This window comes from Strongylocentrotus purpuratus, unplaced genomic scaffold (genome assembly GCF_000002235.5).
Source record: "Strongylocentrotus purpuratus isolate Spur 01 unplaced genomic scaffold, Spur_5.0 spur5_scaffold_16, whole genome shotgun sequence".
NCBI classification, from domain to species: Eukaryota; Metazoa; Echinodermata; class Echinoidea; order Camarodonta; family Strongylocentrotidae; genus Strongylocentrotus; species Strongylocentrotus purpuratus.
In genome coordinates this window covers 18,686,821-18,704,142 of record NW_022145601.1, presented here as the reverse complement: position 1 = coordinate 18,704,142, position 17,322 = coordinate 18,686,821, and the positions used below count along the sequence as shown (strand labels likewise).

Genomic DNA, 17,322 nt, shown 5'->3' with positions numbered 1-17,322 from the left:
AGACTCTGATAACATGTAGGCCCTTGCATCTCAGATTAAACATTGTTAAACAATGCCTTTAATGGTGCTTTGATTTTAAATATTCATCATGATGACACAAAATCAATGCTCAATTAATGATACCAGTATGAGTACACATACTTTATTCAAGTCATGCTGCAAGGCTTACTATAAATAACTAATTTTCGGAGCTTAAATTTTAAAGTTAAATACTCAGTATATTATCCTTGATAAATACAACACATTACTCTTCTTTTCAGCTACAAATTGTTTGTCAACGATCATGAGTAAGAACATGTCTTTTCAAATCTGACTCATTTCAAAACTATTTGTCTTGTTGGCTTCGTGTATTATGTAATAATTCATTTCCAGTGTAACTCTTTGCAGTGTAGATGTTAATTTCAGATAACATCTCAGATTTTGTCTACTTCAAATTTGTATTACTATTGATATAATGTTGAATCAGCTGTCAGCAACTTGAGATTGATTGAATTCTGTTTACTTAAATTGATTCTATCAGATCTCAATCTTGAAGATGACTTGTGTTTGATCAGGAGATCTACTGTCAGCGTGTCCACACACAAAACAATTTATCCCGAAACTCTATAACGAAACGTCGTATAAAGAATCATTGTATAAATTTCAGAGTGTCCACACACAAGAAACGTCGTATAAATAATCATCGTATAAATTTCAGGATGTCCACACACAGAAGAAAGTAATCCTGAAACTCTACAGCGAAATGTCGTATAGGTGCGCAGTTTGCTACTGCGGTCATGAAATGGAAGGGAAATGAGAGGTCTGGTCTCCTTTCGCTCGAGGTCACGTTAAGCCCCGCCCAGTTAGTTACACTAGTTACACTAGTTTCGTCCACACACAAAATTTCTGTGATTAGGCGTGATTAGTTATTGAGTTTCAGTTCAAAACGATGCCCAAACCTGCGTTTCGTTAGACTAGTTTCGTTATACGACGTATCGTTAGTGAGCGTCCACACACACAATTTTCATCGTAAAACTATCGTGAAACGGTATCACTATCGCGAAACGGTATAGCTAATCACGCCTAATCACGAAAAATGTTGTGTGTGGACAGGGGGTATGAAAGATGCCAATTAACATGTATGCAAGAATAACAATAAGAAGACGCAATGGCTCAGTGGTAGAGCAGTGGTCTCATAACAGGAAGGTCCCCGGTTCAAAACCAAGTCAAGCGCAAGTACCCTTTGGTAAAGTATTGATCCTCATCACCAAGTCCCTCGGAGACAATGTAAAGCTGTCAGTCTCCAAAGTGCTGTATTTATAACAAAGTGAGGTGTATAAAATACTGTTGTAACGACACAATCATGAAACAAAAAAACAACTAAACATGATGAATCAATATGAATCAATATCTCTTTTGTAATGACCTTTGTAAGATCTCAGGATAAAAGAAAAACCTTAGTCCAACAAATTATTTTTACAGGAAGATTTTGAATAAATTTGAGTATAAATTGTTTCACTGACCGCACATCTATAATGCACTCATTTGTATCCAGATTCCGGGGCTCTGTCTTACAAAGAAAGAGTTGAGATTGGTTCAAATTGATCACAAGTTCGCCAATCAATAGGCCTTTTTTGTAAATGACCTTTGTAAAGTTCTTGGCGTAAAAGGAAAACCTTAGTCCTTCAAATAACTTTCACAGGAACTTTTGAAAAAATCTGAGTATAAATTGTTACACTGAGCATGAACCTATAAATGCACTCGTTCGTGTGTGTGTGTGTGTGTTGGGTTTTTACAGACGTTTATCAATCAGATATGATTATTTACGCCTGGGACCGACCTTTAAACGTCACCATCCGAAAGACGTGATTCAGTTTCGAACCTGCGTCCTCGGCTGAATCAGTTTGTAATTTCCACTTTTAGCTGGATTACAGGTGCAGGCCACAACGCCTGGTCATTCGTATCGAGGGCACTGTCTAATAAAGAAAGAGTTGGGATTGATCCAAATTAATCACAAGTTCTCCAATCAATTTTTGGGACCAAAAAAAATATATGTATGTCCTCTTACCCCCCCCCCCCCCCCCGGTGACAAAATCGTTCCCAGGGCCCTGCTTCTGTACATATATGTAACAGTCAAATGTAGAAGCTTGTCGCTAGATTAAGGTGTATAGATTGGAATTTATATTTAGTTTGGAGCCAGAAACATTTCTAAACGAGGCACATAACAAAGAAATATGCATTTGATTTTATTACCTAAGGAAAAAAATAGCGTGCTGTATTAGTTCTCCGGACAAGAAAACAAACAAACCAAAAATGGGAGGAACTTTTTACCAACATTGTGCATAGTACTATGTCCCATTTGCAGGCCAAAAGAATAAACAGATTAAATTCCACAGGCATTTGAATGATAATACTATTTTAGAACTTCCCTCAAAACGAAAGGGCTTGAAAATGTCTTTTTGTGGGAAAATAACAACCAACTTTAGGTATTGCAATCCTTTTAGTAAATAGTCTTATTTTCAGACCCTTGTACCGAATGTTGTACGTTTTTGTGCTGTGCAAAGATGCAATCAGTTTAATTTGGCCATTAAAAGAAGTGGGTTATTGATGTAGGCACATGCTCATGTACCCTTTTACCCTTTTACAGCTCATTTTATGCATGTTATTACCACAGAAAAGAATGAAGTCAGTCAGTCACGGAAAGAGTCTGATCGATACTGATAGTGAAGTCTAGAAAGTATTAAAACTGGTTTCCTTGCATAATTTGAATACTAGGACACTGCTAACATCTAATTTTCACAGATAGGACATACGTGACATATTCATAATTCCTACAAAGTTCTACAGAATTTGATGTTGGCAGCAAATGGGACATACTACATGTAAATACCTTTAATAATGATGAGAGATTCTTTTGAAATGCCCATCTGTCATCCCAAGGCATTAGCAAGCTTGTTGTGGATGCATTAGTGAGATTCTTCCATAGGTATGCATAAGGAAAGCATCACCAGTTCTTGTTTTTATTTTTATAGCAACAATACCATTAGCTGTATTCGCCCTGCAGTCTGGTAGGCATTATAAGAAGAGGCATGTTTCTACAAAATATCCAAAACTCTAACCTAACCCAAACCCAACCCTAACCCAACCCTAACCCAACCCTAACCCAACCCTAACCCAACCCTAACGGTACCCAACTCTAACCCAACTCTAATCCAACCCTAACCCAACCCTAACCCAACCCTAACCCAACCCTAACCCAAACCTAACCCAACCCTAACCCAACCCTAACCCAACCCTAACCCAACCCTAACCCAACCCTAACCCAACCCTAACCCAACCCTAACCCAACCCTAACCCAACTCTAACCCAACTCTAACCCAACCCTAACCCAACCCTAACCCAACTCTAACCCAACTCTAACCCAACTCTAACTCAACTCTAACCCAACTCTAACCCAACCCTAACCCAACCCTAACCCAACCCTAACCCAACTCTAACCCAACTCTAACCCAACCTTAACCCAACCTTAACCCTAACCCTACATGTACCTGATGCGAACGGTACCATTTGTAAATGGTGAAAATAGACCAGTTAACTAACATATTCAAGTTGTGTGCATACCTTTTAAACAAAGGTTGTTCTTGACAACATAAAAGCTTGCTTGAGACTTGCTTACCCGACATAGCAACAAGTAATGTATGCAGACTGGATTCCAAGTAGTGTAGTTCATTCTTTCATAACAGGTTATTACTTGACACTAGGTCCAAAGAAAAGACATTGCCATAAATTTGAATGAGTAACTAAACCGGTTTACTGGCTACATTACATTGTGTTTTTTTTCTGGAAATAAGTCTATGCTTCTGATAAGCACCCTGTAGTCCGTAGGCTACTGTAGCCATCAAATAAATGTACATATTTGAAGCAAAATAAGTCTGATGTTTTTCTGTATTGCACAGAATCAGGCTATTAAAGGGACTATACTTTCCCAATAACGGTTGTGTGAATAACTGTGAAAACCTTGGTAGACCTATATATTCCAGATAGAAAATAAGTCCCAGCTGTTCTGTATGAGGTGTGATGTAGCTTTAGCCAAATTGTAGGAATTGAAACATATAAACTTGCTGCCCATTTGCTTCTTTGCCACGTACATGTACACCTGCACAGTAAAAGATTAAAACTAAAAACCTTCATGTGCAAGATGTGTTCATGTGTTAACAGATTTGCATCCCAAATATGTTTCCAGCTGTGAAGTAATTGCATCACAAATAACAAACACAGAATTTTGGGGATATGTGAATTTTCTTGTTTCGTATAAGGTGCAAATCTTTCATGCAATAGTCTACCGTAAATAGGCAATCCCCATATATGTGCACTAGAACTTTTCTGGAATGTAGAGCGGTCATGGACACAAATAAGAGTCCTTTCACTGTTCTTATTTTTTTTTTTCGTAGTCAAAGGTTGGCTTTAAAGGTAAAGACCAGTATTGGAAACGCCCCAATTTCAAAAAATGAAATGGAAGCTCTCATCACCAATCATGTGAAAGAATAAGTTTTGACTAATACATGATGATAAAAAATTTGCCGGGAAACCGCCTACTAATTCATATATTTGGTAAATTTGTTTCTCTCATGGTCTGTGAGAGATATAGGGTAGTCCCATATACATCTTTCTGTGTATAGTGCTTGTAACTTTACAAAGAATGGGCCAAATTTCTTATCATTTTGATGATTCCAGAACCTTGCAGATGCTAGATGCTAGATGATCAACCTTTTCTGATCGATTCCACAACATTTCTTTCACAATGCAATCGCATGACCATAACTGGTCTTTACCTTTAATACTTCAGTGTCCATGCTGTTATTAATCTCTCTATGCAATTCAATGGTCTACTTTTGAATGAAAGGAAGAAAATTCCACAACCTATTGCCAAAATACACACCTGAATCAGTTAAGTTTAGATCTACCGGTACGGTACTTGGATTCTTTTCCATCAAATGCTGTAGTTTTTTGGTTGTGATAGCAATACTGAATGATTTGACCTGAGTGAAGACAGAAAATGATCCCCCAACTTTCTACAGGTTTCTTGTGCTTGTCGACCTTGATTAATATGAAAAATTGCCCTATAATATTGCAACCAATGAGGTATGAAATGGATTCTGCAGACCATTAACTACTACTAAAGGTACTAATGAACTTCATTTCTGCCAGTTTCTTGTACATTGTGAAAGAATAATGTACCTTTCAATGCAATCACAAAGGCTTTTAAAAAAAATCAACCTGTAATAATAATAGCAGTTAATAATAGTTAGTCTCTGCTCAAGACATTATGGTATTGTGTTTAAGTGTCAAATGAGAGTCTGTACCTGCAGACCATTAAAGCACAGTGCCCATTGAGCCTAGTAAACAGTCTTATGGGTCTGAAACTTTGTTATACATGCATGATACCAATACAAACTCACGACTGACAGAGGATTGTGCTTGCTTGCAAACTATCCTTGACCAGCATCCAATCTGGTGTGTTTATTGATCGTATTTGAAGATATATATCCGACCGCTCCAATGCCAATTGTAGCAATCAGCGGAGTATAAGATGCGTGAGTCATCCTATCAAAGACTCATTCATGGTCATTCGGCTGGAAAATTGCCACACTGTGACACCGTCATCTGTCGGTAAAGTGTGATGACCGATACTTCTGCGGCACGGCCAGCGCCTTGAGCGCCACTACCAGGCCAGCAAAGAAAATGAACAGGAGATGTGATCAGTTTAGCTTTAGGAAGCTCTAGAATAGCTCTGATGACAAATTGCAACACTGGCTAATTATAAATGTACCTTTGTTTACATATGGCTTTTGAGATTTTATATTCTTATAATCTTCCTCCTCCTCCTCCTCCTCCCCCTCCCCCTCCCCCTCCCCCTCCCCCTCCCCCTCCTCTTCTTCTTTCCGTGCTATAATGGCAATTTGTCAACTTTCACTATTGTCACCAGTTTCATCACATCTGTATTTTCCTCTCTTTCTCTTAAATGTCTTGGTGAAATTACTTCTTCCCAATCTCATTTTAGTATAATAATCAGTCCTAGTCTATCTATTTTGATGTAATAAAATAGAATAACATTTCAATTTAAACCACGATCAGCACACAGTTAAAAACTCATGCTGGCCCTGTCCTTTCAAATGTTATGGTATCGATGAAGCGTTACTCTGTAAAACCCCAAGAAAATATATACGTATTGAGATATTGCAGTGGGAATGTACGCCTTAGTTTGGGGTTGGATTTATCTGAACAAGATCATTTTTGGATGATTCCTATCCCTATGGGTTATGACGATAATAATAATAATGTTTTATTTACCCAGGGTAGCCACTTCAGTTATGAAACTGGTCTTCCAGCGGGCCCTGCATAACATAATGTTATTACCAGGGCTCAAATTAATTGTTTGTCCACGGGGGCTCTTCCCCCCAAAAAAAGAGCCCCCGTGAGCCTTCTCACAGGGGCTCTTTTTTATACAAATATCCATTGAATTGGTACCTATGATACTCCTCAATTATTTGCTATTTCATCATTATCATTTCAATCAGCATTTTCCCTCTTACAAATTTACAAGCTACATAGCTGTTACTGGCCTGTGTATATAATATATATGCATACAACACTGATCTTTATGATGTCTTTAACGTGACATATCTTCTTCTCCCCTTGCAAACGAGAAAGAAAACAAGGTCATTAAAAGGGATTAAGCGACAAATAATGATTGTGATTCAAATTGATGCGAATATTTGTTTGAATAAGCACTGCTATTCACCCGAATCTTCTTTGTAAAAACAACTTTTACAAATCTCAGCCATGCTTACTGAGTTGAGACGTTCCATTCAATGTAAAATACTCATTAAAGAATGCACTTCTCCTAATCTAAAAGTGATCTTACAACACAGTGGCAGATTTGCATGGCTGAGATTTGTAAAAGTTGTTTTTACAAAGAAGATTCTGGTGAAAAGCATTGCTTATTCAAAAAAATCCTTGCATCAATTTGAATCACAATGATTATTTGTTGTATGATCCTTTTATTAAATAACCTTGTTTTCTTTTTTGTTTGCAGGGGGAGAAGAAGCTATGTCACGTTAAAAAATCATAAAGATCAGTTGTATTATGCGTATATACATTTATGATACCAGAACAAATGTTGATTTATCAGAATATCATTTTGGAATACCTCTATACAAATACCACATTGTCTTTAGCCCGTATCAGTATTAGTATGATCCAATATAAAGCTATTATTCTTTATTAAATTCAGTATAATGCTTTTCCTCAAAAATAGTTTTGCTATTTTTTTAGGGTTAAGACGCTAAGAAAAGGTTTCAAATGTACATTACACTCTCTCTCTCTTTATTTTAATCATGCATTATCAACTACATATAAAGCAGCAACCAAAAACTTAGGGTTATCTGAGATAGGTGAAAGTAAGAGTTAAAAAGAAAGTCATGCTAAAACGGCGCTTCACTTCCCCCCCCCCCCCCGCTTTAATATCACATTTTCACTTGGCAGCCCAAGGGGGCCGGAGGGTGGGAGGAGGGGGTTAAACCCCCTAACCCCCCCCCCCCGTGCCCATGTTTACCATATCATTCCACGACATCTTGGTCTTCCTCTTCTTCTCAGTAGGGACTTTTAGATTTGTGTGGACGTGCACTGGCAGTCACATGTGACGTCCTTTTAAGCACTGGCACTGCCTTAAAAGGAGGTCACACGTTGCAGTCCACGTTCTCATCGTGCAAATCTAAAAGTCTCTAATATTGATTTACTGGTCGAGGTTCATTATTTGCTGGTCATTTGAAATCACCAGATTTCAGCCGGTTAACGCTTTCACAACAAAAAACTTCTCCGTGACCATGTTTCTGCCCTTGCACGATCGCCTCCAGCTCCAGCAGACATGGCGCGGCAGCGTGCACACATACCGCTACTAGCGGCGCAGTAGGCCTATAACCACTACTGATGGCGGCACTGCACTGCGAGCTGAATCGGTAATAATAGGCCTATACTCATAAAACGAGAAATCTTGCACGCTAATCTAAGTTCCATTTCATTGGTTTAAGGTTTGAAAATTGAAACTCAATATTGTGTTAAAGCTATAACAGAAAAGATAATCTTTATTTTATAATTCCACGGGGGCGATTTTAAATTTTGCAATCGCCCCCGTCAGCAACCTGACGGGAGCGATTATGTAGCTCACGGGGGCGAATCGCCCCCCGCCCCCGTGTATTTTGAGCACTGGTTATTACTACCCTTCTCCAATCTAATATGCTGAGCGCCTAGCTAGAAGGCAGGGGGTCCCATTGTTATAAGTCTTTGGTATGACTCGGCCAGGGATCGAACCCATGACCTCCCATTCATGAGGCGGGCGCTCTAACCACTGAGCCACAATGCCACAATACAGGAGTGGTCCTCAGAATAATGTTTTAAAGGTAAAGACCAGTATTGGAAACGCCCTAATTTCAAAAAATGAAATGGAAGCTCTTATTACCAATCATGTGAAAGAATATGATTTGACTAATACATGGTGATAAAAAATTTGCCGGGAAACCGCCTACTAATTGATATATTTGGTAAATTAGTTTATCTATTGGTGTGTGAGAGATAAACGCACGTGTCGCGCACGTGTCTGTAGTCCCATATACCGTACATCTTTCTGTGTACAGTGCTTGTAACTTTACAAAGACTGGGCCAAATTTCTTATCACTTAGATGATTCCAGAACCTTGCAGTACAAACCAATACTTATATGCTAGATGATCAACCTTTTCTGTTTGATTCCACAACGTTTCTTTCACAATGCAATCGCATGACCGTAACTTGTCTTTATCTTTAAGCATCCAAAAACAATTAATCAACAAATTAAGATTGTCGGTTGTGTGTATGTTGTATTTTGTTACCACTAGATAACCAAAGACTTTAACCCTAAAGAAATCCAATTTGTTTGCTTTGAAACAGGACACTAGACCGGAATGATGTTACACGTAAATTTATGATTCATATAGGATTTAGGACATAAGGTGGCGCTGTTCAATTTTTTGATTTGAGAAGCATTCATGTGTACATGCATTCCCAGTATAATTAATGTTTTTGAGTCATCAGGGATTTGTTGACTTTCAATAATATACCAGAAATGAACATGGGGATTTTATATCTCTAAAGATTGATCTTGAGAAGGCTTGCCTGAGGTTTTAAAAGACACATGCAGCAACAAAGTACCCCAATGACACATACATGTATCTCAATTTCTTTGCATGGAGTTTTGGGTATATTGTTATTAATATTTTTTTTTTGTATTTCATGTTTTGATGATTCTTTTCATTACATTTTTTTTTATTTATACCAGTGTGGAATAGAGTCTCAGAACATTTGGTCCATTAGAAATGAACATTAGACATTAGACATGAAAATGCATAACCTCAGCGATTTAAAAAAAAATCTAAAAAAAATCAAATGTGTCCTATGTGTGTGTGTGATATCAGTCAACTGGCAGCCCCCAGTTTGATCCAATGGTTGACCAAAGTAAGATTAAGATTGATCAATTGAAACTAAGTTGTGTCTTTTAATTTAATATTTTCCTGAAACTACAACATTCGTCAAGATTTCTTAAAATGATTTTTTTTCCTATCACCGTAATTAAAGTTGTATAAACCGCCCTCGTGTATTAACCGCACCCCTCTTTTTCGCCCCAATTTTTTTTTTTTTTTTTTCCTTTTTTTGCCTGACTTTTTTTTTTGCCGACTTTTTTTTGCCGACTTAAAAACAGTAGAGGACCTAGGGTAGAACCTTGTGGTACGCCGTGTAATAGAAGAAAAATTGGAGGAATTATTATTATAAACTACATATTGAAATCTATCAGAAAGATTACTTTCAAACCAAGATGACAGACAAATTTGAGTGTTGTTCTAGTTTCGGAGTGGTGAGTCAACACACCGATTACTGAGCTGGGAGACATTGCCAGGCATAGCCCCAGGTGAAGGGGCATAAATCGAAACTTTAAATTTTGAATTTTTTTCGGCGGCAAAAAGGTGCGGTTAATACACCGTTAATTACGGTACATACCGGTATCTTTTATTCCTCTTACATATCTCCTATTCCTCCAAAGACAAGACTGATCACGATATTAGATTAAGATTAATTAGATAAAAACTAAATTTCTGTCGTTTTTCTTCCATATTTTTCTTCTACATTTTCCTCTAGGTACGACACCGGTGGCGATAACTTCATCGACATGATGGAGTTGAAGTACATGATGGAGAAGCTGGAAGCTCCTCAGACTCACTTAGGTCTCAAGGCAATGATGAAGGAAGCAGACGAGGATTTGGATGACATGATCAGTTTCAGGGAGGTTCGTTCACATTCAGCACTTCAGGGGGGTGTTTCACAAAGATCCTAAGTTGAAATTACTAAATGTTGATTCAAATCATTCATATTTTATTATCAAGGAGATTTCTTGTTCTTAATGTGGAATTCATGAGAAGTCTAAAATACTTGAATTTTTGCATTTGAATATATTTTATTTTAAGGCTACAAATGCTTAGGATCTTTTTGAAACCCCCTGATTGCTTCACCTTTTTTCCTTTCTTCTCAGTTTCTACTAATCTTCAGGAGGGCATACATGCCTCTTTATTCAAATGAACATTTATTTTCTTCCAAACAATACAATTTATAAGTAGGAACATAAATATAATTAAAGAACTTGTATAACAAGGAAGAAGGCGCGAAACCTGATAAGTATAGCTTGTAATGGGTACGCCCGAATAAACAAATACAATTATAAATTATAAATGGGAGAAAGGAAGAAGGGATAGGCAAAGAGGAGAGGAGGATAGAGAGCTATAAAGGAATAAATCCAATGTTGCACATTTGAAGAATATAAGATTTAATCACTTTTCGTTCTTTCTTCCTTTCTTCTCAATTTCTACTAATCTTCAGGAAGGCATACGTGAATGATGTATTAAATAATAAAGGAATAAATCCAATGTTGCACATTTGAAGAAGATAGGATTTAATCACTTTTCTTTCTTTTTTCCTTTCTTCTCAGTTTCTACTAATCTTCAGGAAGGCAGCAGCGGGTGAATTGATGGAAGATAGCGGTTTGAATCTACTAGCCCAGCTCTCGGAGATCGACGTTGATGAAGAAGGTGTCAGTGGGGCCAAGAACTTCTTTGAAGCCAAGGTAGGTTTGGTCTTGGACCCTGGGTAGGTTTGGTCTTGGACCCTGGGTAGGTTTGGTCTTGGATCCTGAACCTTGGAAGAGATCATAATCCCTGAAGCAACTTTTTCAAAGATACACTGAGATGGGATAATATGTTTTAGGTTATGTTTTATGTCATTGTTATTTTGTATGTTACCATGTATATATAGGACCAATGTGAAAAGCAGCTCTGGCTGAAGTTTTCATCCTGTATAAATATTCTAAAATAAATGAGTGAGTGAGTGGGTGGGTGGGTGAGTGAGTGGGTGAGTTGTGACAGCAGTTGATGGCGCAGACAACTACAAAACGTTGTAAAATCCTGTACCACCTTGTGGCGTTAAAAGTCACACCAGCGAGACTGATCTATAACAGACCGATCAGAAATTCATGTTACCCCGATTTGCCAAGTATTGGTCGGTTTGGAGTCGATGTGGTGTCGGTTTGACGATGTGGACGATATTGTCAACAAAACACCATTTCAGTCAGAAGATTACGTGTCGACATAGAAGCTGATGTAGATAACATGCGACATAGTTATGATATTTAACTTCGATTTTCCTCTTTAAATATCTAACGGAATAGAATTTGACATTATGCAAACTCCAGATTGTTATTTTTGTTACATTGCTTTTAGCTGTTTCAGTGTTTATAGATTATTGTTATACTCCATTTCATCGGCGATGTTCTTGCACATGAAATTAACTAATCATGTCTTGCAGGCAATTGTTGACAACGGCCATAAATTTGATCCGCCATGCCGACAAAGAAAATTGAATTCGACAAAAGCAATGCAAGTAAGTCTCTCTCTCTTTACATGCCATGTCCTGAGACGTTGGGCGACCATGGAATGCCACAATTCTCTTTCCTATGAAGTAATTTATTCTCCCAGAGATTAAGCAAGTAGATATTTTAAATTATCTGATTTGATTGTTCATTTTCCAGATCGCAGTACAGACGCAAGAAGGCAAATTCCATCAAGAGATTCTGGACGAACAGGAAGAGAGGAGGCAAGAAGCCGAAGTGAAAAAGGTCAGGCAACAGCAGTTCAGAGAAAAGGCCGCCCTCTTTAATTCGTCATGAGATAATGCCGGCTGACGGAAAACAATCGAGGGATACAAGAAACAGAGAGCCATATTAACATGGGAGACTGTATCGAACCTGGGTACTAATTTTCGGTTGTTAGAAACTGCAATTTTTGAAATTATTATGGTTGTCTTTCCATATTTCGTTCAAGAATCAGGGAGAGAGAAAAACAAATACACACCCCGGACTGCCTACTTTACCCTTGTTTTCTATTCAGCCTCTCCTGTGCAAATTTTCAATACCTTAAGGGGACCGTTTATCAAAAAGTACAATTAATCCTGCTTTAGTGACCTTCTATACAGTACATCCCAGAAAAAACGAAACCAAGAATTATCTATGTTTTAGCATAACTAAAGCCTTGGTTACAAATGCCAATTTGAACTGTTACGAACGCCATACGAACGTTTTTCAGACAATGGAAATTCGGGCAGACAATGGAAAAACGGAGATTTGTACGAAATTATCGTTTTTACGAACCTTTGTGACCGTAGCATTACCGGTAATGACATTTATAATTAATAAATGTCACATATTTGTAAAGCTTAGATCCTCCTCTTCCATTTGATGAGACTCATATGATGCATATTCCATGTATGAGTGATTAAAAACAATTTGAAAAGAGGGTACCCGAAAGTCATTTGGCGGGGCGGTATCTGAATTTTAAAGGAAAAGTCACATTTCTAGAAAGTTCATTTTCTGCCCTTTCATATGACACCTCAATCAGAAAAAATGAGCCAGGAATAACAAAGTTCTGTTGATTTAAAGTAATGCTTGCATTTCCATAATTTGATTAAACGAATTCGTTTTCACTGGCTGACTGCCATAGCAACAAACAGGTGACAAAAGACTTGACTCCATTTCGTTGACGATATGATAAAGCATCAATAATTCTCGGTTTTGTTTTTTCTGGGACGCACTGTATAGAAAGACCATCTGTCTATAGAGTCCCTATTTTCTTGTCTCCCTTGAGCGGTCTTTATACATATCTTTCTCTGTTTCGTGTTTAAAGACTTAAAGTCTATAGTCTGGTACAGTGAAACCTGTCTATAAAGACCACCCAAGGGAGACAAGAAAAGTGCTCTTTATAGGCAGGTGGTCTTTATGTACAGGTTCCTTTAGTACATGTTTCAATGAGAAACCATTTTCAAGGGAAACAAAAAATGTGGTCTTTGTAGACAGGTGGTCACTATTTAAAAGCAGGTTTGACTGTAGTCTGGTATTGAACCTTTGACATTCTCAAATTTCAGTAAAAATGGAACCGAAAAATGGCATTCATGCTAATTCTGTAGAACACAAACAATTACTGTGACCAAAAATCAAGCGAACCAATTATCTACGAGTAGAGGTATTTGGTCAAATTAGTAGCATGTGGGTGGTGGGATTTCTCAGTTTCCTGTACAATATTTCATGACTGTTTTAGTCAATTATAGATAATGGTATATTGTATTGGAATGATCTGTGTCGATATTATTAGAATTGGGTATGATTTGGAAGAGGGGTTTGGTGTTACGGTTGTATAAATTTGTTTTTTGAACATATATAAATGTGCTATGTAGAATAATCACACTATGCTTGAGTACGGTAGTTGCTTTTGAACATATTGTAAAAATATATAAATGAGTAGTTTAGATAACTTTTTATACACGTACATATACTGTGCAGGCTTGACTGATAGATTTACATGATAAAGCCACTTCTGCTTGCTGCTGTAGCTGCATTTGAAAATTACTATTAGAATAATTCATTTAGTTGAGAAGCAAGAACCCCAAATGATATTACATATTAGGCTTGTTTTATCCTTTATAAGACACATTTGGCAATTTTGGGGGGATAATTTTGTATTATATTTTTACACTTTGAATGTATTAAACCATATTATATTTTATCATTTTTTAAAGACAGAAATATGTTTTATGTTTTTCAGTGTGTTTGCAATTTACGTTTTGTTTGAATAGATTTCATATTGATTGGTATATTTCACGAAGTAATGGATCATTACTATTGAAGTATTATGATACATGTATAACAGTGAAAAGGGACTTCCGCTGTTTCAGATATCTTAAGGACTTAATTCTACTTCAATTACGGTAAGAGCTCATTTGCTGTCAATGCCCATAAACAGATTCTCACTTCCAGGGAGGTTCGTGAGAGCGTCGGCCAATGAGACATTCGGCCAATGAGACCGTCAGCCAATGAGACAAAAAAACAAAACAAAGAAATACGTAAGGGAAGATAGAAGAACAGCAATCTCGCCGGCCGTCGGTCTCCAGAACTCTGTCAAAAGTGACTAAAAGGACCATGAGACTGATTTTGTCGGTCTAGTTGGCTGTCGGTCTTGTGGGCTGTCGGTCTTGTGGGCTGTAGCCGGCATGTAACAAATATCTATATATTTCCCTTTTTGACATCGCAACATTCCTAAGAAAATCCAATGATATTATCTTTCTTCAACTGTGACCAATGTACATTTTCAAATGTATAGGGCTTTCAGATGCTTCGGATCAAATTGTTATTAATGAGAATACTCACTGTTTGTCTGAGTCTTGAAGAACGATATCCAAAATTTGCTCATATGATCTGAAGAGATGGTCTCGCGGGAGTTGTTATGGGGAGAAAAAAAAATCATGTTGTCTGCTGATTTTCCCTGTAAACCTGTGGAGTATGGTAAATGAGCAGTCGTGCGGTTTAGGTTTTAGACTGATAGGTCTTACTTAAAAATGCATGTACCAGTCGCCTACTTCAAAAGATCTACCTTTGTGAGGGATATTTCTCAAAATTAAAGCTTTTCTCAAACAAAAATGATGATTCTCCGCTCTCTCTCAGAGGTTATGCTTGGAGCTATCCTGAGTGTGATATTTTCCCATCACTTCGGGCTCCCAAGGAAGGGAATTCCCCTGAATTTTGTGGAAGGGAATTTTCCTGAATTTGGTGTGAACAGTCTGTGTTGCATTGCACAGGGGACTCCTGCATGACCAAGTTTGTGTATCTTTGCAAGTTTCCATTGCTAAATTTGTGACCAAATACTTATTCCTTGCCATATTTTTATGCAGACATTTCTACTTTTGACATGTTGAATTTGTAAAGAACAAACATGTTAATGCATGTAGCATACATGTACTGTGCTCTTTATCTCATATTGGAGCATATTGTATAATTTTGTGGAATGACAGTGCCATAGGTATTCCACTACTTCAGGGAATTTTTCTTCTGGTAACTGTCTTCATTTGTTCATACAGTTACCTAAGGTTTTCTTTTCCTTTCTTAAAAAAAAAAGAGGGAGTAGATTACATGTCCCCCTACACAGCAATAGCCATTATTATCTTGATGTATCTTATGAAAAACAGATAGTGTTTTGTTGGATTTGTGTCCTCGGTTGGAATGAAATAATCATGCAAAATATGAAGCTAGAAATTAAATACAGTACTCTGATTTAAGGGTATGGTAAGATGCAAGATGGTAATATGTTTGTATTGGTTGTGGCTTTTATCATATTAAAATTCACCCATAAAACTGTACTTTGCTTGATTTTATGGTTCATGGTGTGACATTTTGGTGTCAAACTCGCATTTGAACGACAGCGGAATTGCAATGATGTCAGTGATGGTGATAGAAGTGATTAAAATTAGAGTTTGGTGGTGACGATGATGATGATGATGATGATGGTGATTATGATGATGATGATGATGATGGTGATGGTGATGATGATAATGATGATTAGGATGATGGTGATGATGATGGTGATAATAATAATGATGATTAGGATGATGGTGATGACAATGATGTTGATGATAATGGTGATGATGATGTTGGTGATGATGATGGTGATGATGATGATGGTGGTGGTGGTGATGATGATGGTGGTGGTGGTGATGATGGTGATGGCAATGATGGATTCTGATGATGATGGTGATGTTGGTGATGATGATGATGGTGATGATGAAAATGATGACGATGGTGATGGTAATGATGGTGGTGATGACAATGGTGATGATAGCATTGGTGGTGGTGATGATGGTGATGATGGTGATGGTAATGATGATGGTGGTGATAATGATGGTGATGATGATGGTGATGGCGATGGTGGTGGTGATGATGGTGGTGGTGGTGGTAATGATAGTGATGATGGTGATAGTGATGATGATGATTAGGCCTAATGATGATGATGATGGTGCTGGTGATGATGGTAATGATGATGGTGATGATGGTGTGGTGATGATAGTGGTGATGATGGTGGTGTTGATGAAGATTAAAATTTTGATGATGGTAATGATGATGGTCGTGGTGATGAAGATGATGGTGATGATAATGATGATAGTGATGGTGGTGATGATAATTAAGATGTTGATATTGATGTAGATGATGATGGTGATGATGCCTTATGTTTTATGAAGTGTAAAGGTGCTAATAATATGAATACTGTAGTAACAAAATATCTGAACCAATCACCGAGCTTGCCCGAGGCTTAACAAAAAGTAATGTATGGAGACTGGATTCCAGGTATTTTAGTTCCTTCTTTGATGACAGGTTAATGGAATCACAATAGGTCCCCATGCAGGAAAGAAACAACCATAAATTTGAATATGTAATTAGCAAACCGGTCTATTCGCATACCCCCTCCCCCTTCGCCCTCGCCCTTCCCCCTCCCCCTAAGGAAAAAACAATATTTCAAAAGATATTTTATCTGGGGTTTGCGTGACGCCCTTGCACGAACTTTGAATCATGATAATGCCCTCAACGGTGAAACACCACACAGTTGAATATACAACACTGATCAACATCTCAAAAGCTTTCCAGAGGCTTGCCAGACAATCAACAACTATTGTTTACAAAGTGGATTCCATCTATAGAGATGCCAGTATAACATGTGAATTGAATAGTTTGTAACCAAAAGTTCTACCTGGAGAGAAACGTGCACATTAAAAACGGTAAAATAACAAGGTAAATACATGAATAATGCAGTAATTCACTAGCTTGTAGCGACTAATGTTACAGTGCATTCATTTATAATTCACTGGTATACATATTGTGTTTTAATACAAA

The 17,322-nt window shown here is 37.5% G+C and overlaps 1 protein-coding gene across 1 annotated transcript in view; it reads left to right on the top strand.

Moving 5' to 3' along the window:
- LOC752071 (EF-hand domain-containing protein D2) overlaps window positions 1–12,691 on the top strand; it is a 29,091-nt gene extending 16,400 nt beyond the window's left edge. Inside the window, exons 2-4 of the mRNA XM_011676239.2 lie at window positions 10,206–10,353; window positions 11,050–11,184; window positions 12,145–12,691. Coding sequence (XP_011674541.2) covers window positions 10,206–10,353; window positions 11,050–11,184; window positions 12,145–12,282 — 421 coding nt within the window. The 3' untranslated portion in view covers window positions 12,283–12,691. The remainder of the gene's footprint in view (window positions 1–10,205; window positions 10,354–11,049; window positions 11,185–12,144) is intronic.
- The last annotated feature ends 4,631 nt before the right edge of the window (window positions 12,692–17,322 follow it).